The following is a 27,843-nucleotide window of genomic DNA, read 5'->3' on the forward strand; positions in this document are numbered from 1 at the left end:
AAAATGGAAAAGCTTGTATTACTAATAGTAATAACCAAGGGACAAAATACACAACGTTTACTTAGGTGGGAATCCTATTTGGTCCATTACAAGATAAACTATATACACACATTCTAATCAACCCACAACACGTTAGCGTTCAAAAGTGGAAGGATCGCACACAATTGGAAGGATAAGGAATATTCCGTTTGATTTTAAGGTTTTTTTAACCTTCTCACAAAACATGTGATACTTGTATGACATGTCCTCCAAGACTCATCATTTCATAAAACTAAAAATTCACAAAATTAGGCAAATTTCACAAATTTAAGCCATGTTTTTTACCGTAAAATTAACAACTCAGGCTTTTTTATAACAAACAATATTCACAAGGAGCGATTGATGTAAAAACAATTAAGCTTTATATCATTCGAGTTCTTACAAGCTTATATTGTTAATTGTTCATGCCAAAAATACAATCAAGTGTTATTCCTCTCATAAGAATCACTACTATAGAGCCTAGTATACAATGTTGACTCATCTTCCCCATCATTAGATGTACCAATCAAAGTATTTTCTTCATCTAAAACCAAATGTTGCGACTCCAAATAATGTGTAGAAGATCTGGTCCGCCTTCGATCTGAGAAGTCTTGTAGAAGTGGCAATCTCTCTCTCTCTCTCCTGCATACTATTTATTCTCAAGCTTTCAATTAAACCTTGTCTCTATTTTCTATTGCTATTTGGCTAAGCCGGTTTGTCTAAGCTTCCGCACATTAACTTTCACAATAATAACACCCGAGAGAGAGAGAGAGAGAGAGAGAGAGATTATAATAATACCCAAAAGAGACCAAGCCTTTGATGATTTTGTTCCTATAATTTAAATCACCAAGCCAGCATGTGAATCGCAAATCGTGTAGGTAGACATCCATGATGTTGCATGGACTATTCATTGCCTTTAATGGCCCTTGATTGTTGTTTCATGCATTTAAATGAGAGTATAGCAAACAGCATGGTCACTATTTGATACAGAAACATTAAATAGTAAGAGCCCGTGAATCTAGGGCTTGGACGGCCCTGAACTCATCTCAGGAATCCTAGATGATCAGGGCCGTCCAATATTGTTCATCTAAAGAAAAAGGAAAAGGAAAAAGTAAGAAGATAAAAAATAAAAAAAATTTAAGTAAATATAGGAAAGAGAACTTTTGGGGGGATTTTTGAACGTGCCTCCTCCAGTGTTGGGAAAAGTTTATAACCCCTACCGGAAATTTTCCTGCTGCATATGATCCTAACCAGAAATTAAAAATTTTAACCGGCCACTTTCCTACTAGTGATAATGTCAACCGGAACATGCTAAAAAAACATTTTTAGCACATACCAAATTTTTTTAGCACAATATGAGGTTGCAACATAGATAGAGGACATTATATAAAGCAAATGTGCTCTCTCCCCTTCTCTCCATATACATATGGACATAGAGAGTCAACTAATCATTATGTTGTCCTAGATAATATATATCAAAGTATCCGCACCACATGAGATCATTTGAGTTCAATTGACAAAACCCTCCCCCCTTGATAATAGAAGCATTGTTCCATCAGTCCAAAACAATTACCGATACCACTAAATCCATACATACTAGTTATGATTTAGTGAGTTCTAACATTATAGTCGAAAGTTTGTTATTGGCCAGCTCTCACAAATGTAAAAAAGGTCAAGGCAAAAGAATGGTACTACAAAGAAAAACAAATATACAGAAGCTAAACATGTGGATATCGATAGCTATGCAAACGTAATAAATTCCAATATATATACGTAGTCCAAGTAAGATAACATACAATACATAGCACATAGCAATAAAAAAAGAGTCACCATCATTTCCATCTTTTCTAGAAACCAAAGGAAATGGCTTTCGAAGTGTGCATCTTTTCCAAGGGTAATTTGAGAAACAACTATTAAGATTCAAGAAACAATTTCTAAATTCATGGATTACAAGGAAGAAATTATAGCAGACTCTTGTTGTGGTACATAGTATATATGCACCCTTAGATTCAGATTCATTTTCACTCTCAGTATCAAAAAATTTGTCTTCTTCATGTTCATCAGCACTGAAGTCATCTCCAATTGACTTAATGTTAGCCACTTTTTCATCACCATCCAAGGCCATAGAAGTTGCATCATTAATGATGTCAGGTAAATTAAAACAGCGGCCAATCTTTCACATATAAGAAAAGGGAATTCAAATATGTCAGAACACATAGAAGGGAAACCTAAACTTCCACAGAACATAAAACGAAACCATAACTACCTTTCACTAGTTCATAAGACAAAACCATATTTATCTTCACAAATTACCCGTAGCCAACCCTAACATTTCTTTCATGGAAAGAAAAATGCATCCCTAATTCCAGAGAATTAAATAAAACACGAGCACTTTTCAGCTTGATATAATAAAAAGAAACCTTAATTATCTTCTAGGAAACACAAAAGGAATCCCTAAATATCTTTCACGGATTGAAAGGAAGCTCTAAACTTACAACCGTTGTCCACAGAGGTAACCATATGCATAAATAAAGCAAGTCTTTCCAATGGACAAAACACAATAGCGAGCACCAATCTTTCATAGAGAACAAGACGAACACCGGATCATCTTTCACAAATTGAAAACGAGACCCATAACCTTTCAAAACTCAAGCAATTATAGAAGAAGGAAAGCATAACATTTCACAGAGAGTACTTACAGACCTTTCATAGAAAGAAAAATGATACCTTAATCTTCCTAAACTCAACGAAAATCCAGCTATTATAGACCTAGATTTTGCAATCGATGAGATGGGAGATACTTTTGTTGGGGGGAGAGTAGTAGTAACATATCAAGGGAGAGGTGTGAGTGCACAAAGAGAGAGAGAGATACCTTAGAACAACGAGCTGGAGATGTCACGCAATCGGCGAGCAGGGAGCAGGGAGCGGCAAGCTTCGAGCAGCGATCAGAAGGAAAACATGGAGCAGTTGTTGCTAGTGATTGTCAGTTGTGGGTTCGAAACCCAACTTCCTCACCTCTCTATTATATACTTCTTATATATCTCTTAATTCACTAGATGCCATTGTGAAATATAGGGGTCGAACCCATGACCACCTAGTCTCCATTGGGCAACCTTACCAACTAAGCTACATCCATCTGGGCTCTCTCTTTCTTTCTCTCTCTCTACATACTTCCACTATGGGCTTCAACCTTCCTCTATGTGCTTCTTCGGCCTCCAATTTCAACCTCTCTCTCTCTCTCTCTCTCTCTCTCTCTCTCTCTCTCTCTCTCTCTCTCTCTCTCTCTCTCTCTCTCTCTGTGTGCATACTTCCACTATGGGCTTCAACCTTCCTCTACGTGCTTCTTCGGCCTCCAATTTCAACCTTTCGGTGGAACAACAGGCAGAGTTCATGAACGGCAGCTAAGAAAGTAAGTAGTTTTCTATTATTCTTTCCATTTTGGTCATGTTTGGGGTGTTTTAAATGACGAAGTGGCAACAAACATTAGAGATTGAAATATAAGAATTGATCGCATGTTCATGAGCTAATGTTTTCTTGCAACATTTAGCTTTAAGCTTTCATTTCACCTTCTCCTTTCTCGTCTTTGTCTTCTCATTCTCTTGAGGTTTATTGGTTACAAGAAAAGAGTTATAACCATACTTCTTCATCTTTCCTCCATTGATATGGTGATAAGATACGGTTATATCAAAGGTGTTATTTACAATATAGATAGAATGCCTTGAGCATAGATACAATTCAAGTAATGACTACTAGCGAGTTCATGAACAGCCGGTAAGAAATTAGGTATTTTTCTGTTATTCTTTCCATTTTGGTCATGTTCAAGGTGTTTTGTAAGATATCATGGCAACATTGCAATCATTGTGATAGCATGTTGCCCTTAAATCATAATCATAGTGATATCTCGATTGCTATGAAAACTTTGAAGGGCCAACGTATATTGATTGATGATGGGGGTAGAGTGCATAACAAGTGCTACAATTGTTGATGTTCATTACCCAAATGTTGTGGGAGAACGATGGTTCACAATAATAAATAGTGATGGAGTATCTCACTAATATTTATGCTTCAAAAGTTAGAATTCTTGCAACATAGATTTGTTGTTTAAATATATTTGTTCAAACTTTGGTGCAATTCAGTTTTGCTAGGTTTGATTCTCATTCCTAAATCCATGTTTTTACTTATTCCTATAGTCATATTTGTTAATTGTTGAATGGTAACCTTGTTTGGTGCCTTTTGTAGGGTCCATGGACATGAGAAAAGGCATATGCCTTTTTGCAACTAGTGTGGTCGAGATTCTTCTCATCTGATATTTGACTAAGCTACGTACAATTGTTCACAATAACAAATAGTTTTGGAACATTGTATCTTCACTTTTCAACATTTGTAAAAATTATACTCAAACAACATATCTTTTTTCAATATATGATCCTTGAGGAAACTTGTGTTCCATTTGATTATGTGTGTCTCTTGATTGATTGTGGTATTTTTCAAAAAACTATAATATGTAAGTGTTGAATTATGTTGAATTAGCAAGAAGGAAATTTGAATTAGCCATTTTGTTGGGTTTTTTCTATTCTTCCAAGTCTATAATCATATGAAATTCCATTTTGAAAGCATGTGGTATTGTGGGATATATGCTGCATGGCTTAATACATTGGAAGAGGAAGAAGTAACAACCTCTGAAATTGCGTGGACAGGTCTTATAGATGCTGAAAACTGTTTAATTGGCATTAAGGGAATGAAAGTAGAATCGACCGAGGTATGCTACTACAAACTAGAGCACGGAAGGGCAAGAGGTGAGCAACCAGTCTTTCAAAGAGAAAAGCCGATTAGGCTGATCGTAAAAACTGGCAAGAATATGATTATTGACCCTAAGCCAAGGGAGATCACACCGGCGACAGTGTGTTGGCCTATAGAAGGGCATTTGGATCAGTTATCATGGGACCCAACCAGGTATTTTTGGAGAACTCAAGGACAAACTGATGGGGAAAAGCTGGTCCAATTTTTCAGGTATAACACGAAGATTGGGAGGCAAATTCTTCTAGAACAAAAACATGACAAGGTTGCGGCAAGGAAATTTTGGATGCAGGAGGGCATAAGTGAAAGGAGACTAGATCAATTCTGGAAAATGATATGGCATGACAAATATGACCGCAAGATAATGATGTGTTTATGGCTTATTGCACATAGAGCCTTGCCGGTAGGGACGTGGGGTAAAGGCCCCAATGTAGACCCTCGATGTACTGCATGTGGACAGATAGAAAGCATCTCCCATTGTCTATGGGAATGTCGTGATGCAATGGTTGTATGGGGAAGGGCACTTCGTTTGCTTTGCCATGCCTCTAGTTCGTTCACCCTCAACTGGGGACATGCTTGTTGGATGTGTCTTGATGTTGATGTGGCGACATACGATAGCACATGCAATGCTAAGTACAGAGGGGAGAATGGCATTGTTCGGCTGATCCCTAACAACGGGGTACCTACAACTTGTGTACAGAATCAAAAACTTGAAGATCTTTGGATGTTGCTTGCCCCCATTACTATATGGCATATATGGACAGCAAGGTGTACCAGGGTATTTTCCGCACACAAACGCCCTCCAGCTGAATCGATTAAGCTAATTTGGCACACACTCATAACTACACTAAGAGCTCAATATGAGCAGATTAATGGTACTAATGATGTTGCAGACCTAATGAGGCTGAATTTTCGAAAAAGATGGTGTACGACACCGATGGCCGCAGCAAATGGAATGGATATACTATGGAAGTATGATGTACCCAGATGGTTGTTTCCCCCTCCCATTAGTTGAACGAGGGGCGTGAAAGACATGGCAAGTGGGATAGTGAAGGTAGGTGATGTATCTGAAAGGATGGCTTGAGTCATATGTAAAAGTGTAAGATAAATAAGTGAGATCTCGTATGTAGGCTAGGATAATCTTGGCACGGCCTACCTGAGAAAGGGATCGTGTTCATGTATATTTTAACTAATGGAGTATATTCTTTTTTGGAAAAAAAAAAAAAAAAAAAAAAAAAAAAAAAAAAATTAGTAATGGGTTTGATAAAGATTGAGCTATACAAAATGCTAGTTTGAAATGCATCCAGAGTGTGAAAATATATGTTCTATTACATCTTATGAGTTCAAACTCAATTATTTATGGGTTCATGAAAAGTTGACGAGCATTATTGCCTAGCATTTGTATTGTCCTCATGTTTTAATATATACACTGCTTTTTTTCTCTTGATCTTTTCCTTCAATATTGTTTGCAATATATTTGTCCCCTCAATTTCTTTCACATTTACATACATGGATTTGCATGTGCATGTAAGCTAATGTGAGCCTTCCTCTTTCTTCTTTATTTTTTGATAGATTGGAAGATCCATAGTGGAAACTATCCTTTATTGTCTCATAATCTTCCATATATCCCAGGTATTTTAATCTTTTTATTGTATTTAGAATAGATGGAAACTTTGTAAATTTGATCTAATTTGTGGATTACATGGATTGTGTATATGTGTTTCCCCTTCTTATAAATGGAATCATATATTATGTTAGTCCAGCATACTCTACGTCATGGCCTCTTGATTGCCCATCTCATCTTTGTTTTTTTTTCTAAGTTTCTGAATTTTCTCGGTTTCAAGAGTATGTCTTGCCCAAAAAAATACAACCCACACCAACCTTCTATCAAGAGTATGTTTTGCAAGGGAGCACATGTTAATGATACTCCAAATAATGAGCAAGAGGTTGTTACAAATGCAAATGGGTCAATAGCTTCTTCTAATAAACAAAAAAGGAAGTGGAGAAACCAGTGGATTTTGTGTCACCCATGGGCATATGTGACAAAGTCCTTATTAGGTGATGATAAAATCAAATGCATGTAGTGTAAAGATACAAGAAAAAACAATGTTTTTACAGATGGTGGATCTGAAAGCATGCAAATGTCTTCATTGAATGAACATGCCAAGTCATCCAATCATGTAATAGCAAGTGCCATGTATCATGCAAAGATACAAAAGGAAAATGCAAATATGAAAGGCCCAATGGATGACAAAATTTCAGAAATCATGCATTTAGAATATGAGATGATACTCTTATGCATGAAGTTGGTTCCTTTTTATGCTTGCAATGATGCAATGATATTCCATTAGAGAAATATGTAAAACAATGTAAGTTACAAAGAGAACTTGATACTCCAAATGCCCTTGCCTCAAATGAATATGGTGCTTATGCTAATGTTAAATCAGCAAGAGACTTCTTAATGGCATTTAAGAACCACACAAGGAAACTCTTGTATGATGAAATTTGTGGAAGCCCATTTTTCTTCATCTTGATTGATGAAAGCACTGATCGTACATTGAAAAAACCCCTCATTATCTATGTCTTGTACTTAAGTGAAGGTGGCAAAAGGGAGCCACAATTGTAAATTTGTGCGTCTTCTTCCAGTGGAAGATGTGAAAGTTAAAGGTATCTACAATACTATCAATGAATTCATTTTGGAGAGCAATTTAGATTTAAAAAAACTTGTGGCTTTTGCAAGTAATGGGGCATCATCTATGATAGGGAAGAACAATGGTGCGATTTCTAAGTTTCAATCCATGGTGCCTAATATTTTGGGAGTGCATTGCATTGCACATCGTGAAGCACTTGCCATAAAAGATGCATATATAATTTTTCATGCACATGTGTTTAGCTTCCTTGATGCATTTGCAAATAAAGTATATTCTTGGTTGGGAAAGTCAACTAATAGACACAAGGAGTTTAAAGAAATAATGAAACGACATGGTAAGGGTGATTTGAAGGTGCTTAAAATTCACTCCATAAGATGGTTATCTTGAGGCCAAGTAATGGAGAGACTCGTTACACTTATGCTTGCAATTTTAGAACAATGGGAAAAACATGAGAAAAAATGGTATGAGTATGCTACTATATTCCAAGTGCAATTTATGTTACACCTATTGGCAGATATTCTTGTGGAATTAAATAAATTAAATGAGCAGTTCCAAAGGGAATTAATGGATGTAACTATGCTTGGTGTTCAATTGGATATCATCCATGAGAAACTTCGAAGACGATATTTATCTTGTGAAACATTTGGCACCGGGTCTATATTTCTTGCAAACTTTCTATCTAATGTGAAAGATGGCATACTCGCATATATTGGATGTGATAATGTTACTCCTTCACATCCATTGAAGTTTATACCAACTCCAAACCCAAAGGAGGTAACAAAACGATTAAGAAGACTAATGAGTGGGCCTGATAGTGAGAATGAAGATAACGATTTCAACTTGAATATGTTTCATAGTAATGTGGAAAATGGTAGTTTGGATTAATGCATTAGCATTGGAAAAGACTTTGTCCAACATGTCATTGATGCCTTAAACAATCGTTTCTCGGATGTTACATTTTTCAATGATGTCAAGTTGTTTAATCCATCTTCATATCCCATTGAGGAAAATGAAAGAGAGAAAAAGACAACTGGATGGTTACACAAACTTATTGGGAAGTTTAATATTGACGGGCAAATTGTTGACATGAAAAGATGCTTCAATGATCGGGAAGATTGTGTTGGTATGCTTGTTAGAATTGCTAAAGGAAGAGGAATGCATGATGCATGAGATATTTGTTGCAAAGCACAATCTTGGTGGCAATTATTTCCGAGTATTATGCAATTGTGGCAACTATGTATGACTATTCCTATTAGTACAGATGCATGTGAACAAGGCTTTTCACGTCAAAATATCATAAAAATGATATTAGAAATGGTTTATCTTTGGAAACTTTAGATGCTTTGATGTTTATATCCTCGAAAGCTCAAGAGACATCAAACATTTGTTGGAGGGGTATATTTATATCCTCCAATATTTTGAAGAGAGAGAGAAAGAGAGAGAGAAAGAGAGAGAGAGAGAAGGATGGTATCATTGAAGTAGACACATATTGCACCATGCTTAATATGAGTAGTCGTTGTATGATAAACATTTTTTTGTGTTTTTTGGGCTTTAAGAAAAATATGTGATGATTAAGTATTCAATTTGTATGATTTTGTATGATTTCATTATCTTTGTGAGGTAGTTATGTTTATTTGTGTATCTTTGTGTACTTTCTATAATAAAATGTATAATGATGAAGCATCATATAGAGCTTTTCATTATTAAAACTTATATGTCAAATGACATGTTAATTTTTGCATTCTCATGTCGTATGACATACATCTTTAAAAAATGCCCATCAAAAAACTTAAAGACTAACCCGTCAAATTCAGGCCCTACACAAGAGGTATTTATTCAACTAACAAAACACAATGTGGTTTCATGGCGTACATTGTCATGTGGATTTGCATAATCTATCTTAAGCTTGATAAAGACAGGAGAAGTAGGTGGCCATATAGATCTCTTGAACACTTTTTGTAAAGCTAATATTGATAATATGCATAACTCTTACAATTCAATGTGCCATTGTTTTGTAATATAGACCTATGATTTTGGGGAGATCTCAAATGCTTTTATTGGCATGTACAATTGAGCATTGATAAAACGAATGAAGTCGGAATTTTTCTATAACATCTTCTAATGTAGTAATGTCTTGCTACTCTGTGCATGCGTGTGTGCGTGTGTGTGTCTTATATCCTTGGCCATTTGATGATTGATCCCATGGTGCCAACCAAGATCAATGCATTTCCAACTAATGTTTTCTTTTAAAGTTGCCTTCTACAATCTAAACATGAATAAGTTTGCAAAAGATATGGAGAGGTTTATGGCTCTTCTCCATGTGGAGATTATGTACATTTCCTAAATGAGTTGCATTCCAAATGACTATATTCCCCTTTATTGTGCTTAAATAGGTATCAAAGATTGCATAGATATCCACCAATCAAATCTATTTATGTCTACGCATCATTGACCTCCTCAAGAGGAACTGACACTAATGTCTCCTGTATTCATAAACTTTAGATCCCTTACTATGCTCCTTCGTAGTGGGCATATATGAAGATATGATAATAGATTGACTTGCTTCTGTGTCCAAAATGGAAAAAAAGTGTATGGCAAAACTCTTAAATAGTCTTTGCTGTCATTTAGAGAAAAGGCTATTGGTTCCAACTTCCATATACAAAATCAAAATAATAAAACAAGGTTAGCAATTGGAATAGATCATATGTTGAAACCACTGACTTCTATTTCAAACTTCAAGATAAAAACTACAACAAAACATCATCACTCAACATAACATTGTATTGTAGTTGAGTGATAAAGTTTTGTTGTAGTTATCACTCAACTACAATAAATCGTTATGTTGAAACAGAAACAAGTGAGGAAGCACGTGAGGAGAGGGGGAGAGAAAGAGAAACAAGAGAGGAAGCACAAAGAGGAGGCATGACAAGATTTGGAATGCTCATGTATAGAACCCCTCGTAATAAACACATCAATAGCTATAATACAAATTCATATTACAGTGCAAATAAGAAAAAAGAAAACAATAAAACTACATGCAAGATTATATTATGAAAGTAAAGATGAACTAAATGTACATGATAAGATTTGGTATACATACTTACATATAGAAGAACCCCCCGTGTTAAAAACATCTATAGCCATCATACAAATTCATATTACAGCACAAATAAGCAAAAACAAGAAAACAAGAAAACTACATGAGGCACTTGCTCATGCAAGATTATATTATGAAAATGCAGAAGATGAATGAGTGCATCAGTGTGTTTCCAGTGAAGTTACACTAATGGAAGATATCTCGGATGATATGGTTTACACATATATTATGGTGCCATATACACACTATAACAGATATGGTGATTAGGTATGTCCTCCAACGTAAAAAATAAATTCCTTTTACAAAGTTCCCAAAGAGCCCAACATAAGCCATATATATACGTTCAAGGTTATGGAATTCGTAAAATGATGTTTGCATGGGGTGAATTCTTAGTATAGAAAAATGGTGGTCAATTCTCTACCAAGGACTCCTAATTCCACTGCAGACCAAGTTCCAGATAAATTACACTATCTACAGCTTGGAGATTGAACAAGACTTCTCAATCACAACGTGAAAAAGAAACATGTGTTGCAATTGGCAAGGGATATATAAATTGTGAAAAAACTAAAAATATGTTCAAGTATAACTAAACAATGCATTGTTTTGGGAATCAATGGGATATAATAGAATTCCAATAGGAAAACATGGCTCAATAGATTGACCTCCAGCAAATCCAAAATATATGCTTCTCTAATCACACCAGAACTTACAATTGAGTGTGGCATCCTTCTATAAACAATATATTGAGAAAAGTCATTGTAATTAAAAGACAAAAAAACTTCCCTCGCCTCAGGTTAGTTAGCATTAGTCAAGAAGTAAAGCTGTGTTTTAAAATTAATCCAGGACTAGGCTATTGGCAACATTCCATGACTTATAAAAGGTGAAACTGAAGGTAAAAAAATAATAGCCCGGCACTCTTTTGAGCTTCCATATCATGGATCAAATGACACTGCAACTTTCTATCTACCTTCTTCATAGAGTAAATGCAAATTTCCAACCTGATTCTCCATTAAATTGATAACATCATGACCTGTCAGAAACAACAATCAAGTGTCATTCGTGAAGAACAAAGGCGACTTTCAAATGCAATAAATAAAATCCTTCTATGTTTAACTGAGCACAATAAACATAGTTGCATAAACATTAACATCAACTCAAAACAGCCTAGGAGAAATGTCAGTGAAAGCCAGGATGCTAAGAGAAGAACATAAAGATAGCTAATGAACAAATATTTGCATCACAATTAAATGTGGAAGAATCATGTACAAAATCAGTTAGGCTAGACTGGAAGGTCGACAACAAGATATCGAAATGAGAAGTCAAGCACCCACTATATGTTCAAACAGAAGTAAAAAGGCTAAGGAAAGGCCATTAAAAATTAAGATCCTCATACATGGCTATGGCTAGTGTAAAGGGAAAAAACTAAAGTAAAAAGGTTAAGAACTATTATTAAACATTAAGACAAAAATGCAGTTATTAAAAGAAGCACAAATTAGTGAATATTGGGATGAATGACCTTGTGTGAGACCCTTATTTTAAATTTAATCTTCTAGATAAATAGATGTACATATATATTCTATATTTCTGAATTCGTACCATATGTACAGATATATATAAAAATATACACATGGAGGCCACTAATTGCAACGATTGACTGTCTCACAAGAATTAAAATACTATAAACATTATATTTATAGATACATATAAAATACATATTTTGCATTGTAAGTTTGGTTTTCAATTTTCTCTGTCCTTATACGCTCTCTGTTCCCATTTTCATCTAACTATGAAAGTGACATCCTAGAGATGTGGACGACCCACAGGAATGGTTTCAAAGCCTGAGCACAGAAGGGATCCATTAGCACAATAACTTAAGCAGCAAAGAGGAATTACAACGTTAATTTTCTTGACCTATGCTTCTAATAAGTTCACATGGGCTATTCTCACATCTGACCATCTCCCATCAGCCTCATCAAATCACGGTAACACGGTAGATACAGATTTGACAAGTTCCTCCCAGAGAAAACAAACAACTTTCTCTGCCATTAAACCATCTCTTTCAACACTCCAATCTCCTTTTAAATAAACTCTGCCTTTCCCCTTCCTATTGGATTCCTTCACATTGCCTTTTCTAGCATCTTCAAGTTTCCACAGGTACTCTGGCATTCCAGATGTCTTCCCATTTACTCTTTGTGCGAACCTGTCTTTCACCTCATCATAGTCATCTGATCTACTATCACAATCTTCGACCTCTCGCTTCCTCCCATCAGCCATAGCTATAATTTTCACTACACTTGAAAGAGCACGAGCAAAAAATCGAAACACTGTACCTGGATGTTTCAATGTACTGATGATCTCCATTCTCCTCTTAGTTTACCGTGCATTATTACAACCATATACACAGCTTCACCGATACACCCCACCCAGCCATTGAATCCTCAGAGGACAGTAAACTCCAATCAATCCAACAATTTAGCTCCATTTCACTACTGGAGATGTTTACTATAAACAAAGAAAGGTCAACTTAAGATTTTCACTCACTATGTATTAGTTTCATATTCAGGAAGCTAGATTTCCCCTGGACAAAGAATTTGACTTCCTGTTGGCCCGAAAGACTGGCACCCTTTTCAGAATTCGCTTTATTGATAATTCATTGAAGATAATACAATCAGATATTACCCAAACCCTAGAAAGACACGTAGTAGTCTTTAAGACTATTTAAGCTCTAAAACTCAAATGAGCTTCCAACGTGTTCTCTGCTGGGTACATTAGCAAAGAGTTTTTCAGCCTATTTTAGTATTAAAACACATATATAGAGCTGCAAAGTATTTTCTGCACAAAATACTAGCAAAGAGAGTATGAATCCTGAATTGTTTTGCTCTTTATCGTGATTCCTTCTTCTTTCCAAGACCAATTTTGAGGTTTTCATCAAAAGAGGGGTTTGTTTGCATATGGTGGCACGTCCTTCTCACACTGCCAATTGTCACTTCTTTAAAAAGAATACCTTAGCCCTTTCAATTATCCACCCTTAAAACTTTTATGTGGAAGTTTGTAAGGCTTTATAAGGTACAATGTTAGAATTGACCGCACACACTTACAAACACATCAGAATCCAATGCTAACTGGAATTGACCACATGCTCATCCAATGTTGGCCATGGCTCGCCGGTCTACTGTGGACCGTTTCACAGTGGACATGCAATGTCATAATGTCCAAGGTCAAGAGTTCAAACGATAAAATTAAAACCAAAATAAAATAAACTAATTAATAAATCATGTAGTAGAAGCAAACAGAAAGCACCTCCATGTGACAGTAATTCTAGCCAACTATAAGATGAAAGCATGTAGTCCCTTATTCTAGCAAAACAATGCTTAGTCCCACAAGGCCCGTTTATGTTCAAAAAGTGCTTTCGAAGAAGGTTCAACAACCACCCTTCACAGAAAGTGCTAGAAAGAATAATACACTATTTCTTTTCAAATATGACGATTTGTTGAGTGCCCAGCTAGTTGAAAATAAAACACAGTTTATTGCATCCTTCCATGTAAAAGAAAAGCAATGTTTTTAGAGCGCAAAATGCAAACTCATGTAGCATCTGATTTGCAAACACCATTACAGAGGACCTAGGGGCTCAGGCTTTTGTAACATGCCACGAACGGCAGCAGCCGAAGATTTGAAAAGCTTAAGACATCGATAATGACATATATAATAACATTCACATCAGGGGCAACATGACCCACTGGAGAGAATTACAGAAAATTCATTTTGGTTTGTGTACAATAACGCCTTCAATGAAGTAGCCAAAGCCAGAACTAGATGAATATGCATACATATATGTATGTACATGTATATGTATGTTTGTGCAGCCTCATGAGAGGGCATTAATATGGCACCAATTCATCAAATACCTACTCCAGAATTATTTGAATCATCCTTAAGTTACTAAGGGGAAAAAAAGCAAGAAAAATAACAAGATAACAAAAAAAGAAAAAATGGGCACCTTTGCTTGAATATAGGAATAGATATGGGGGGGCAAACATCAAGCCTTAGCCTTGAGCGAGTTGTTCTCCTTGACACGGCGGCGGTTGTCGAGCTTAACGAATCGATGAAGCTCATGCAGGGTCATGGAGTGTGCATCACGGCGCTCTAACTCACTGAGTGCCAATGGGCGGTCTAGAAGGGAGAAGAGCCAATTGGGGTAGTCGGAATCGGGGCGTACAGGGGGGTCTGCGCCCTCCTTCAGGATGTTGGCTCCCAGAACCGATTTATTCCTGATCTCCTTCTCCACAGTCGGGCCAACAGGGGTTTCTACTTTAGCTTTCTTTGCTTTTGCGGGTGCTTTTGAGCTAGCTTTCCCACCTCCAGCTGCCCTCATGAGGCGATGGGAGGACCAGAATATGGCTCTGCTACGCACACCTCCTCCACCCAATACAAACCCTAGCCCTGCTGCCATCGCCAATTCTCTGCTCTGCTCTTCTCTTCTCTCTTCTCTCACAGAAGAGTCACCACATATGTATGTACATACATATATGGATGTACATATACATATACATATTTCTACACATATGATACATACATACATATTCATATACATATACATACATATTTCTCTGATACATACATGCATGCATGCATATTCATATACATATACATACATACATACATATTTCTATACATATGATACATACATACATACATATACTGTATACCAACAACCTACAATAATACCCCTAGAATTTCTTGATCATTCACCGGCATGCCCCTTGCATGTTGTCAGCAAGGGCCCGTTGCATCCTCTTTCGGAGTTGATGACACTCGCTCCATCCTCCCAACAGATCGATAATTCCCTCCCAATAGTACTTGACCCGATGAGCGAGTTGAGCTGCATTAGTTATGCGCGTGTGCTAGCATAAGTGGGGAAGCCAGGAAGAGATCGTCGGCTCAATTCCATCGATTGATGATGAGCTCGGCGTGACTTTCGTGAGGATGGCTTGCATTATGAAAGATCTACGAATGACACAAGCTCGGCCATGGTGCTCCACTCATGAGAAGAATCTAGTTGTGTGATCCAGCTATGACAACTACATGGTGCAAACATCGCTTCGCTCCCCTGATGAAAGTAGTAGTTGTGCGCTAGTTGGAAATGTTTGCAAAAGTGTCCCATAAACTTATGTGGGCTGAAGAAATTGATGAACACATTTGATATCTCTAAGACAATGAAAAGTGTGACCTCGCCCACCTTTTCCACATAAGAATGTCATTGGTTTTCAATGGGTCTACAAGGTAAAGTACGACTATGATGGCTTCATCAATCATAATTACAATGGTTATTCAAGAACTCACGACATCAAATGTGATGACACCTTTCTTCCTATGGAACAAGTGATGATCCTACAAATCATGCGAGAACTTGTCATGATGAAGAGATGGCACCTCCGTCAAATGGATGTGAAGAATGCCTTCCTCCAAAGAAACTTAATGATGAGGTCTACATGAAACAAGTACATGTATTCATGTTGTAAATCTACCCATGTGTGATATGTTGGCTCAAGAAGCCATTGTATATCCTTAAGAAATCATTGAAGTTGTTGCACTTGAAGATCACGCTATGCCTATTGATAACAGTTCGGTTCAAGTTCAAGTTTTTGTAAATGGTTCTATTCAATTCGAGCTTTTATCAGCTAAATGGTTTCCAATTTAAATTGTTTGGAACTGTGGTTTAAACGGTTTGAAGGTTTAGGATTGGCACTTCATTATTTTCTTCATTATTTTTTTGAACAAACTTTTCATTTTTAAGCCTAATTTTGATATTTTTTAAAAAATCAAAATTCAAAAGTTGACCTAACTTGGAAATCAAAACCGAACAGTGAAACTGTAGTTTTAACAGTTTGGAAAACTCTAAAACAATTTGGTTTGAGCTTGATTTTTTTTTTAAATGGTTCAATTTGAACTATTCCAGTTTAAACAAGCTAGTCAATTGATACAAGGTTGGGTGGTAGAACACTAGAGCCATGTCCATCCATCGAATGACAATGTTGTGATATCTGCAAAAATGTCCAAGGTTATTTTCCATGGAAGGGACATGGGCAATAAAGTAACCTTTTGTGGGTAAATGTTATACTCAATATTGCTAATGGCACGAGCCTTCCAATTCTATCAAAGTTTTACTCATGCATTACATAGGTCTATTTCTAATCAAGCATTTTTCTTTGTATTTTCTTCCAATTTGGATTTTATTGCTACATACTTTTAAATGAGTAGGGACTCTAATCGCATAGGCCTAAAGCATCTCATGTCCTCATGTTGATGTGTTTACCATACACTAGCATTATGGCTTCTTAACCATAGACTAAGTAAAAAGGAGTGGAGTGTGTAGAAACTAATATAAATGTGACAAAAGCCCATAGTGTCATGTGGCTTTGTTGTTCCCTATTAAAATGTGACACCACTATATTTTTGGTTGATACCAATGTACCATGCACAAAATCTTGTTGGGGCTTTCAGCTTGGCTATTTCATCTAGGGTAGTAGGGGGTGTTGTTCTAACGAGTGACCATGAGCTCACCAATTCATGCAAGCATTGTGTGACTAGGCACTTTGATCATGCTAAGAAAGCGATTCAATATGTGAAAAACACCACAAAATGTGACATACTCTATGAAGCAAGAGTCACATGTATGTCGATTGGGGTGTATCACATTGGATATTATTAACAAGTTGCTTTTGACATGAACAAGTGCACCTCTTTCATGTAGGGCTTGGATTATGTTTCACATTAATCCCATTGGTGCAATAGTCAGTCGGATATATCATTTTTAACTAGACACATGTCTAAGAGGCTAATGAAATCAATCCCCCAAATCTCAAAATGTTGTTAAGCCATGAACCACTGAAATGGGTTGTGGTTCGACTAAGTGTGTATGGCATTAACGTTCCTCTCTTCCTTTCACATATTCATGTGTGTCTCTAAAGAATGTGCACTAGTCCAAAGTTCAAACCAACTTGGAGGTTTTTCTTGGATGTTATATTTGCACCCCAAATGCCCCATGTTGTTACCTTAATGAGATTGCCCCACGACGAACGTTGTAGTTCGTTATGCATATTCAGAGTAAGTTGTCTTGGCTTCTCATGTATAAGTTCCCATGTATATTTCTTGGATGTTGTATTGGCACTAAAATGCACCGTGTCGTTACCTTAATGAGATTGCTCCATGACGAACATTGTAGTTTATTATGCATATTTGGAGTAAGTTTTCTTGGTTTCTCATGTATGAGTTCCCATGTATCATCGAAATTGGTTAACACCATCAAAGTAAAGCACACACATCCTCCTTACTTAGCTATTGGATGATAAGAAGACTTCCATTTGAGAATGCAAACAATGTTAGATGTCCATTCACAGTCTAGGTGATTGGCAAACAATGTGACATTTACAACTTCTTCAGTGAATCCAATATGTCTTTTCCCTAATGGTCAATCTCAAGAAATGGTCTACTACTTGATTCTTTCCTTTTCATGTAATCCCTTTGAAATTGAACTCAAATTGTGTGACTGTCCAATTGGAGATTCACATACAATGGGATTGGCAACTCCAAGTTCCATATCTTACAATAACTCTTGCCTTCTAAACATAAATAATGTCTTGTGTTGTTACCAGTGTCCACATAGACTTTATACCATTCACCACATGCATGGACAATTATTCTAACCTTAGATGTGTATTGTTGAGAGCTTGGGAGTAATAGGCCCCTCACTTTGGTATTAGAAATATTTCAATCCTAGGCCATTTGAGCTAGAGGTCCCAAAATATGTGCTTTGTTAAGTTATTCCTTCCCACTAGTTGATGAATATACTTCCATGTTCAAACACCATGTTGAGCACCATCTTTTTTTTTTCTTTTTTTTTTTCAAAGTAAAGCTACTTTCCCATTAGTTAGGAAGGATTATTACATAGAGTCTATAAGGAGATTTATACACACATCGGGGAGACTTCCTCCGATCAAGCCAAAGAAGATGAGCCACTTACATTGCCTTGCGGCCTAACTTAATGTAAGAAGCTACCTATATCCAAGGCAATGCCCTTCAATGTGGCCTCGTACGAGTCGGCTCTTGGGGCCTACACCGAAGAGAGGGTGGCAGGTGAATAGGAAACAACCAACGTGGGGGCTGGTAGTTCCACCTCGAGCCACTCCCGCCTTGCATCACCATAGGTGTGTTGAGCACCATCTTGATCACCCATGACCCCATTTGCTTATACCTTACACTAAATCTACAACCCCCTTGAAAGCTTGTTAATATCCTAATGCAATTAATGGTTGGTTTGTTTAATTTATTCTCAAATGTTTGGATGTGTTTGATTTCTTGTAACTATATGTGTAGGGAGAACGTATGAGCCTCTCTTTGTTTTAACAATTAGGACATGTGACTCCAAGTAATGTGACATAAATTTTAAAAAGGTTAATTGTTAAGCATATCGAGGAATCTCTAGATCATAAAATGTTGTTTGAGAGTGAGTGAAATGGTCAAAGGAGACAAGTAATTTGTTGTTGTGAAATTGAACATCTCTTACAAGCTTGCCTAATCACACATTTGAGCATTTAATGGCAGCATCATTGTTATTTGTATGGTATAATTTGTCATGGCTATACAAAGGAAGGCACTCAATTTTGACAGCTCAATTACTTTGTAAACTTGAACGGCCTTTTATTTTTCATGTTATGATATATATTGTATTAAAGACTTCCTAAACTCTTTAGTCTAAGATTATGACAATCCACATGCATAAAGAAACAAATATCTACCATAGCTCCTTCCAAGTAGGGGATTGATAGGTTGCATCCATACCTATCTTGTCTATAGTTTTCATCTTGAAAATATAATTTGATATGTGCCAATTCTTCTTGGAAATATATCCCTTAACATATTTCTAGAGTTTAGGGTTTAGTTCTAAAATTTAAACGACACATAGTTTATTATGGAGGGTGGCTTCACTATTTCCAATAACTATCAGCCCACCCTTTGGATGTCGCACTTCTATAGGTTTTGTTCTTCCTTATTTCCAACATTTGGCCTAGATATATGCCCACCATTTCTCTAGTTTTTGCTCGCAAAACCATGTTCTTTGTTTCATCCTCAACTTCAATTCTTATTTCGAAATTCTCTTTTCTTGTTTTCTAGAGTTTTCTCGTGTTCTGATTAACTAAGTGCGCAAATGTGGAGAATATAGAAAGGTCTGTAAAATATAATAAGAGATGGCATATTGTTTTCTTTTTATTTATACCCACATTCACACACTTCATTAATTTTGACTATTCACATGCAATTCCAAACAATGCTTGTTTTGGGAGGTTATGTGCAATGACTAATTATCACATCCCATTATATTTTTGGAAGATAATGCATAACCCATGTCAGGTTCACACACTAGCTTAGTTCCACATCTTCTTACATCGCCACATCAATAATAGTCTTATAACTTGAGACATCAACAATAAAATCTTAGCATAACCCACACATTGGAGTTGAGGGTGATGAAATTCATGCAACATGTTATGATCTATCGATTTGGATGCTTCCCCATAATCATCTTGTTGCAACATCTCCTTCAAAGGAACATTGATGGATGTTAGTTTCTCAACTACTCGATACTCCTTAGTTGATTGCAATGTGGTATTATGTCCATATAAATGTGCAACAATACATTAGGTATTCTTGAGTTGGTGTATAACTAAGTATTTCATTAAGCACTTATTAATTGTAATCAAGCACTTTCATGCTATTGATGGCAACCTCATGCATGTCTATATACACGTGCAACTAGCACATTATGTATCACTTAGTTGGTAGCGAATTAAGATTTCATAGTACCAAGCTCGATGCTCACCAAGGAATTGCCTAACTTCTTTTTGTATGCATTGATTCCTTTCATAAATAAAAAAACCCTTGTTCTAATAGCTAAGAGTTTGTGAAACGTTCACAAGCTTCAAGGACATTGAATAGTAGTTCACTTTTGAGTTAGTGGTATCGTTTTCAATCCCCAACTTGTGGAAAGTTAACTCGCAAAACCATTTCGAGGACCAAATTGGTAGCATGATGATCTCAAGTGAAATATATAAGCTTAGCACTACATAACAACACCAACTTTATATATTAATTTTAAACATTCAAAATTGTGCCAATAATTGGCCTCAAATTGTTCTGATGTTTACAATCTTAATAAGGAGATAATGCTTACACGTCAAGCTTTATTTAGGATATCAATTGTAATGTTTGTTTATTTTGCAATTTGTCATAATTCAAAGAAGGTTTCAAATTTATTGAACACAATCTCCCATAGGAAGTTTGTTTTGTTTCATATAGTTATTAAGCTCATCGAGGAATCCACTCTAGGGGTTTGACCTTCGATGGAGTGTATAGTTGAGGGTGATCTCACAAATCTATTTGCCACCCATCTTTGGCCATATACATGTGGGGGAGGGGGGGTTAATCTTTTGACATAATCCATAGACTAATAATAAATCCATCTTTTCCATAAACTAATAATAAATCTAGGTTTCCCGTTATAAGTCTATATCCCTTCAAGCCACAATGCCTTACCTAAATAAAGAGGGAAAATCAATAAGCCTGGGTCAATAATTTACATGCAAACCCTTATACCTCTCCCTTGTCAATGCCATGCAAAATCATGTATCATGAATCATAATCCCAGTAGAATACCCAAGATATTTCTACTTTTTAAAATTCTTGATGTTCCAGAATCCATATTTCAATAAAAAATGTCCAATTGCAAGTGTCACTATAATGAAATAATTCCAATATCCCTTTGTTATTCTATTCTAATATAGTGTATCCGAACCACTTATGACTTATGAGTATTAGCCGTTGTTGCAATGAACTGACAAATTAAGCGCAATTATCATTGTGCATGATTGTTCTTGTATTATGAAATATTCACTTTTGGCAACATTAAGTGTTGTCATGATGAATTGAATAATAGAGCATGCACAACCGCAATGGTACATGCATGATCCATTGCTTTGCAATGTTGATGTATACACACACACTCAATCGACAATGCATCATGCATAAAACAATATCAAATATTAGCTTTTACACAAAATTGAGTGACATGACTGAAAACAATATCAAACATTCGGCTTTATAAAAGAACTAAGTAGCATGATGGGAAACAATATCATAAAGTGTCCTTCAAGGTATCATTGTCATTGGAATGTAACTGGGGTTCACTAAAAAGGTGATGGAAAATATTTCATCCAACCTTTAGCAAGAGAAACATTTCAACAATCATGAGAGGTTATATTTGTGTGTGGTGTCATGTACTTAGGGCCCATCCCATAGATGACTCTTAAGGTGTTACCATTTCCTCCAACTTTAGACAGAGAAAGATTAACCCAAACCTCTTTGATTCACAGTTGGAGATTCGTGTACTATTGGAAATTGGGTGGTCTACTTAGGAAAGAGGCCACCACCACAAAAACTAAAGGTGGTGGTGATGGCCTAAACAACTAACTATCTCCTTAGAAGTTCCCAACTTTAGCAAGAGACCCAATTTCCAAACCTCCTTTTGGAGTAATGATTAAAGGAGATCTAGTAAAAGAGTTATGTGGGGGTGATCCATATACTTAGGGCCACTAAAAAGGTCATGGTTCGTTAACATGCCCTCTAACTTTAGTAAGAGAGATATTACTCCAAGAGATCCTTCTATTGTCTATTGTGAGCGATTTTCCTTTATTTATTTATTTATACTTAGGGGCCACCACCACCACTACCACTACCTAAAGGAAGAAGGGGAGGCGGGCCTGTAGTTAAACTAGAAGAACCCAGCTTCTACATCTATCTATTTATTCCAACAAATATCTACACCCATTTGGAGTTGTTCTATGATTGATAGATGAGTTTACATTGGGTTAGTTATTGGTACATACTGCTGATAGTTAACAATGAATGGCCTACTACTATATTTGGCTAGAAGAGAGAAGGGGGGGAGGGAATGATTCCATATATATCATTAGAGATTCGGAATCGGTTAGCAAGATGAGTGAGTGTGTTGTAAAAGATGAAGAAAAAAGACCATTCAATTTTCTTCCTAAGTTTGGCAAGGTGTTAAGTTTTTCAAAAAAGAAAACGGTTCGAAGAGGAAAGAAAAGAAGAAGAAAAGAAACGAGAAGAGATTGGAATGATGAGAATTAACAAAAGAAAAACATATAGGAGACGAAGAAAGAGAAATTTGGAGCTAGTTTTAAGGAAAGGGGGGGGGGGGGGGCTAAATTTGGGGGGCGGTAAAAAGAAAGAATAGAAGAAGTAAAAAAAAGAGAGGAAAGAGGTGTAAAGAAATTGCAAGCCGAGTTAAAAGAAGAAGGGAAATTAATTTAAGTAGAGTTAATTGATGAACCCACACACCATGTCACACATATGTAATACATTCATTTACGAGTCTTATTATTGTGATGGGGTTCGATGATTCATAGTTTCTTTGAAAGTTTGATTTTTTTTTTCTTCTTCTTCTTTCTTTTAGAAGACCGTCTTTTAGACTTAAGAGAGAGAGAGAGAGAGAGAGCATCCACATCCATATATCCCATCCACAGTATGAACCATACGCACCATACTCACATTCGCGAATGTTTAAATCATTCGAGTATGGTAAAACACCCTCAAAAGAATGGTAAATACTAAATACCATACTTTTGGATTAACTATTTGTTATGAGATAAATAAACCCCCCCAAAAAACAAAAACACCCCAAAAAAAAAAAAAACTTAAAAAAGGGGAAAGAAACAAAAACAAAAAACACACAAAAAAGAATGTTTGAATAACATTCGCATTCGTGTTCCAACGTAGGAAACGAATGTTATGTTATGTTATGCTAGACGAACACGGGATATTACGTAACTATGTTTTTTATTAAATCCATCCATTCTCATCGGAACTTAAAATCTAAAAAAGAATGAAACGAAACAAAACAAAAAAAAAAAAACCTTCTCAATTTAATGCTTTTCCTCTCTCTCTCTCCTTCCTTTTGTGTGCGTGTGTATTTTGTGTGCGTGTGTGTATGTATGTATGTATGTATGTGTTTTTTTTTACTGGGTAAAAAAACACACACAAAACGAAAGTGAAAAACCGATTAGAGCCGTTATCTAATCCGAACCTTCTCTCTCTCTCTCTCTCTCTCTCTCTCTCTCTCTCTCTATATATATATATATATATATATATATATATATATATATATATAAAAGCCTATTTTGTATGTGTGCATCATCACCTACTTCATCACTCAATCTTCTGCTACAACTAATATCCCTAACCCTAACCCTAACCCTAAACCTTCACCTTCTTCTTCTTCTTCTTCTTCCCCCTCTCACACTCGCCTCCTCAGACATCCATATCCAAGCATGCATTTCCGCAGGGCCAAGCGTTCCGCCTCTGTGAAGGCCGACAAGGAGAATGCACCCACCGCCATCGCCATCGCCATCGCTGAGAGCAACGCCACCACCATCATCAGCTCAGAAACCAACCTCCACGCGCCATCGCTGTCTTCATCCTTACCTTCTTCTTCTTCTTCTTTTTCTGCATCATCATCATCATTATCATCGTCCACTCTGTGTATAAGCTGCAGCAAAATAGTACTCCGCCCCGCTCATCCCCAACCTTCCATCGCAGCTCCTGCTAATCAATGCAGCAGCAACAGCATCCCCCCTCGTCTCTTCCGCTGCCACTCCGACAGCTCCCAGCGAGTCATCTGCTCCGATGTCAACCTTAACACATCCTGTACCCTGAAAAGCAGTTGCCCCTCTACTACTACCTCCCATCATCATCAACATCATCTTGTCCATCGCCATGCCTTCTCTGCCGAAGAGAAAATGTCCAATCTTCAAGACCTCAACTCTACCCTTGTCAGAGAAGTTTCGTCTCTGCGTGCCTCGCAATCGAACATGAAAGCCCTGCAAATCCAGCTCCAAGCAACATCTTACACCGCTGAATCGCTGCGTAGGGAGAAGGAGGAGCTTGAAGAAGATGTGGAGAACATCCGATCCGAGATGAGTGAGAGAATCGAAGCTGAAAGGAAAGCTGCGGCCACGGCTGAAGATCGTCTTCTATCCGTCAGCTCTATGGTGGAGAACCTGCAGAGCACTAACGATCGTCTTGCAGCTGAAGCAGCTAGACTAAGAGAGGAAGCAGAAGTTTCCATGGCTGAGAGGGGGAAACTGATGGATGAGATGGATAAGATTCTGGGAGAAAAGGATATTCTGGAAGATCTGGTCGAGAGTTTGCGACTTGGTGAAGAAGCTCTCACTCGAGCTCTCGCAGAAACACGTGCAGAGAAAACTGATTTGGAAGCAGACAAACAGAAGCTCTTGTCTGAGAACGGAGAGCTTCGCGACTCAAATGAGAAGCTTTCTGAGAATGTCCTGGAACTCACGTCTGAGAAAGACGTATTAGCAGAAGAGAAGTTAAAGCTTCGGTTAGAGCTTTCGACTTTGGAGAAGGAGAAGCAAAAGCTCGTCTTTGAGAATAGAGAGGTTCAGCACACAAATGAGAAGCTTTCTGCGAATGTTTCAGAGATCAACTCAGAAAAGAACGTCCTAACAGAAGAGGTAGCGAAGCTGAGGTTGGAGCTTTCAGCTATGGCCGAAGAGAAAGAAGAAATGAAGCTTAACCTGGACGTCACCGCAACTCTGTACGCGCGGGAGGTCGCCTTAGAGAAGGAGAAAATGGCGGAGCTGCAAAAGGAATACGATGGAGCGATGGAGGTGTTACGTAAAGAGAAAGAAGCTCACAAGAAAAGCATGGATGAAGCTTCTCAGCTTCGTTTCTTCAACAAGAAGATTAACGATGAGAAAGAGAGATTGAAGAAGGATGTCCATAGTTTGCAGAATGAAAACCTGCGTCTGCTATCTCAGGGAAAGATGCAGCAGGAAGAGCTTAAAGACATGCACAAGGAGCTTCTTCACTCCAAGAAGGTCTGTGAAGAGACCGAGATCCAGAAGAAGGCAGCCATGAAGCAAGCGGCTATGGTGGATGAGAAGCTGAAGACTGTTACTGATTCCAACGAAATGATCACCTTGAAAAATATTGAGCTCCAGAAGGAGCTTTCTGCGTCCACAAAAGTATCGTCTAGCCTCAAAGATGAGCTTTTCAATGTCCAGAACGAACTTTTGTTTTGCAAGGAGACCTCTGCTTCTTTTGAAACTCTGTCAGTGAAAGCTGTAGCTCAGATAGGGGAACTCGAAGCTAAGCTTGAAGAATCGTACTCTGCAAATGGAGTTCTGCACGCAATGATGGAGAAGCTAGAGTCCCAGCTCTCCGTTGCAGAGAAAGATTTCCTTCACGCTCGGGAACAAATCAAAGATTTGAAGGAAGAGATTCTTCTCTCTCATAAATCCTGTGCTGAATCAGAAGAACGAAACATGAAGGCCAGCGAACAAGCAATGGTGCTTCAAGCTGAGATCTCTTCGAGGAACAAGGAATTTCATGATGCCCAGGAAGTGATTGAAACGTTGAAGGAGGAGATTCTTCTGGCTGAGAAAGTGGCTGCAGAATCGGATATGGAAAAGAAAAAAGCTTTCAACCAAGTCACGAGTCTCCACGCAGAGCTATCTGACTCCAAAAAAGCGATGAATGAGTCTAACAGAAAGCTTGAAGAAGCTTCCTCCCAAGTGTCAGCTATGGAGGAGAAGCTTGCTGCTGCAGAGAGGCGAGAGAAGTCTCTGGATTCAAAGATTACCTCTATGAAACATGATCTGGATCGCTTGCAAGAACAGAAGAACGATGAACACCAAAACTTCAGTAAGCGTCTTGAAGAGAATTCAAAGCAAATCTCGATCCTGAATTCGAAGCTAGTGTCTGCCGAGAGGAGAGAGGACACTCTAAAAGCCCAAATTCAGATAATGAAGGGAGACCTTCTCGTAGCAGAAGAGGCTGCCATGGAAGCTGAGAAAAAGAAGAAAGTTGCAGAAAAGGAGAGCAAAGCTATGGTGGAGAAACAAACAAGAGAAGCCTCTCAGAAGATCTCCGTGTTGGAGATGAAGCTTGCCGACTTTGCAGGAAAACATAAGGAGATGGAGATGCTCGTCAGTGTGAAAGAGAACGCTTGCAAGGCAGCCATGAAAGCAGAGCGAGAAGCAAAGGCTGCCATGGTCGCTGAGAGGGCAAGGTTGCACAGAATCATGGATCAAGAACAGTTGGAGCTTTTGAAGTCTACAGGGTTGGAGATGAAGATGAATGCGATCAAGATAAACAGGTATATTGCATCTCTGGAGGACGATTTCTCTGCAGCGAAAATGGAAATCAAGCTACCATTATCAGATGTGTCTAACAAATCGAGCAAGAATAGTAGGAGCAAGAAGAACAAAAACAGGTGTTCATTGTAGAGCTTCCATGGATTTCATTCGAAGAGCTTAATTTTAATCGTCTGAATAAAAAAGCAGGAGCTTCTCCCAATTTGGTTCAAATCAGCCAGCCACATCTAAAATTCCCACCTCGAGAGCAAAGCTTTCCATTTATTTGTTGCTTCTTCCATTCCCCGATCAAATGAGAGAGAGAGAGAGAGAGGACATATGAACTCCATATCTCTTCCAATTTTCTGATCAAATCAGACACACAGAGAGAGAGAGAGGAGAGGGGGGGGGAGGGTTATAAAAACGATTCCTACCTTAGAGAGTAGTGTATGTCTCAGTCATTATCAACAATCGTCTTGATCATCATCATCAGTCCTTTCTGGTTCGGGTTTCTCATTCCAATTTCACTATCTCAGAGTTTAGGGTTCACTATCATCATCCATGGTGGTGTGTGGATCTTCATTCTCTTTGAAATTAGGTTTTTTTTTTTTTTTCCTGATGCAGTCTGCGTCCAGTAGACTGGTTTTGACTCCTTTTCCTGGTTATTATTATTGTCATCACCATTATTATTATTAATTGAAATTGTTATTGTCACATTCGTTTATTAATTTCGGATCCTTGTCTAACTGTTATTAGTAGTATGATAAATTAAGAATCCTCAGAAATAATAATCCTCAAAAGACCTTGTAAATGAAATGAATGTTTTTGTGTCCATGACCAATCCTAAATTTATCAATTGGTCGTCCATGTTCAATCCCCAATCTACGCTTCACCCATTGATCGATTGATTTGTGACATTTGTCCTTGATCAATGCCTGATATATCCAATCTTACCCATCGATTGATTGATCAAGGTATCATTGATGTTTCATTTCGTGTTGTCTTATTGACGAATCATTGTCCGTGTTGATCCTATATGTTGTGTAGGCAG

The 27,843-nt window shown here is 37.4% G+C and overlaps 2 protein-coding genes across 2 annotated transcripts; one reads left to right on the forward strand and one right to left on the reverse strand.

Moving 5' to 3' along the window:
• Positions 1-11,201: 11,201 nt before the first annotated feature.
• Positions 11,202-15,029, reverse strand: LOC147855506 (uncharacterized). The gene is made up of 2 exons (XM_087330707.1): positions 14,561-15,029; positions 11,202-11,593 (listed from the first exon to the last, which is right to left on the reverse strand). The coding sequence occupies exon 1, from the start codon at positions 15,011-15,013 to the stop codon at positions 14,600-14,602; it is 414 nt and encodes a 137-aa protein (XP_087186833.1). The 5' UTR covers positions 15,014-15,029; the 3' UTR covers positions 11,202-11,593; positions 14,561-14,599.
• Positions 15,030-24,235: 9,206 nt separating this feature from the next.
• LOC147855507 (uncharacterized) lies at positions 24,236-27,506 on the forward strand. The gene has a single exon (XM_087330327.1). It carries the CDS (start codon positions 24,435-24,437, stop codon positions 26,943-26,945), a length of 2,511 nt encoding a protein of 836 aa, XP_087186453.1. The 5' UTR covers positions 24,236-24,434; the 3' UTR covers positions 26,946-27,506.
• The last annotated feature ends 337 nt before the right edge of the window (positions 27,507-27,843 follow it).

Source organism: Azolla caroliniana, unplaced genomic scaffold, assembly GCF_043228905.1.
Source record: "Azolla caroliniana isolate FFs.n. ecotype wild unplaced genomic scaffold, voAzoCaro1.0.p SCAF_14, whole genome shotgun sequence".
Taxonomy (NCBI): Eukaryota; Viridiplantae; Streptophyta; class Polypodiopsida; order Salviniales; family Salviniaceae; genus Azolla; species Azolla caroliniana.

Bases quoted from the DNA above. Each gene is read 5' to 3' on its own strand.
- LOC147855506 (XM_087330707.1), bottom strand. From the start codon at position 15,013: ATGGCAGCAGGGCTAGGGTTTGTATTGGGTGGAGGAGGTGTGCGTAGC.
- LOC147855507 (XM_087330327.1), top strand. From the start codon at position 24,435: ATGTCCAATCTTCAAGACCTCAACTCTACCCTTGTCAGAGAAGTTTCG.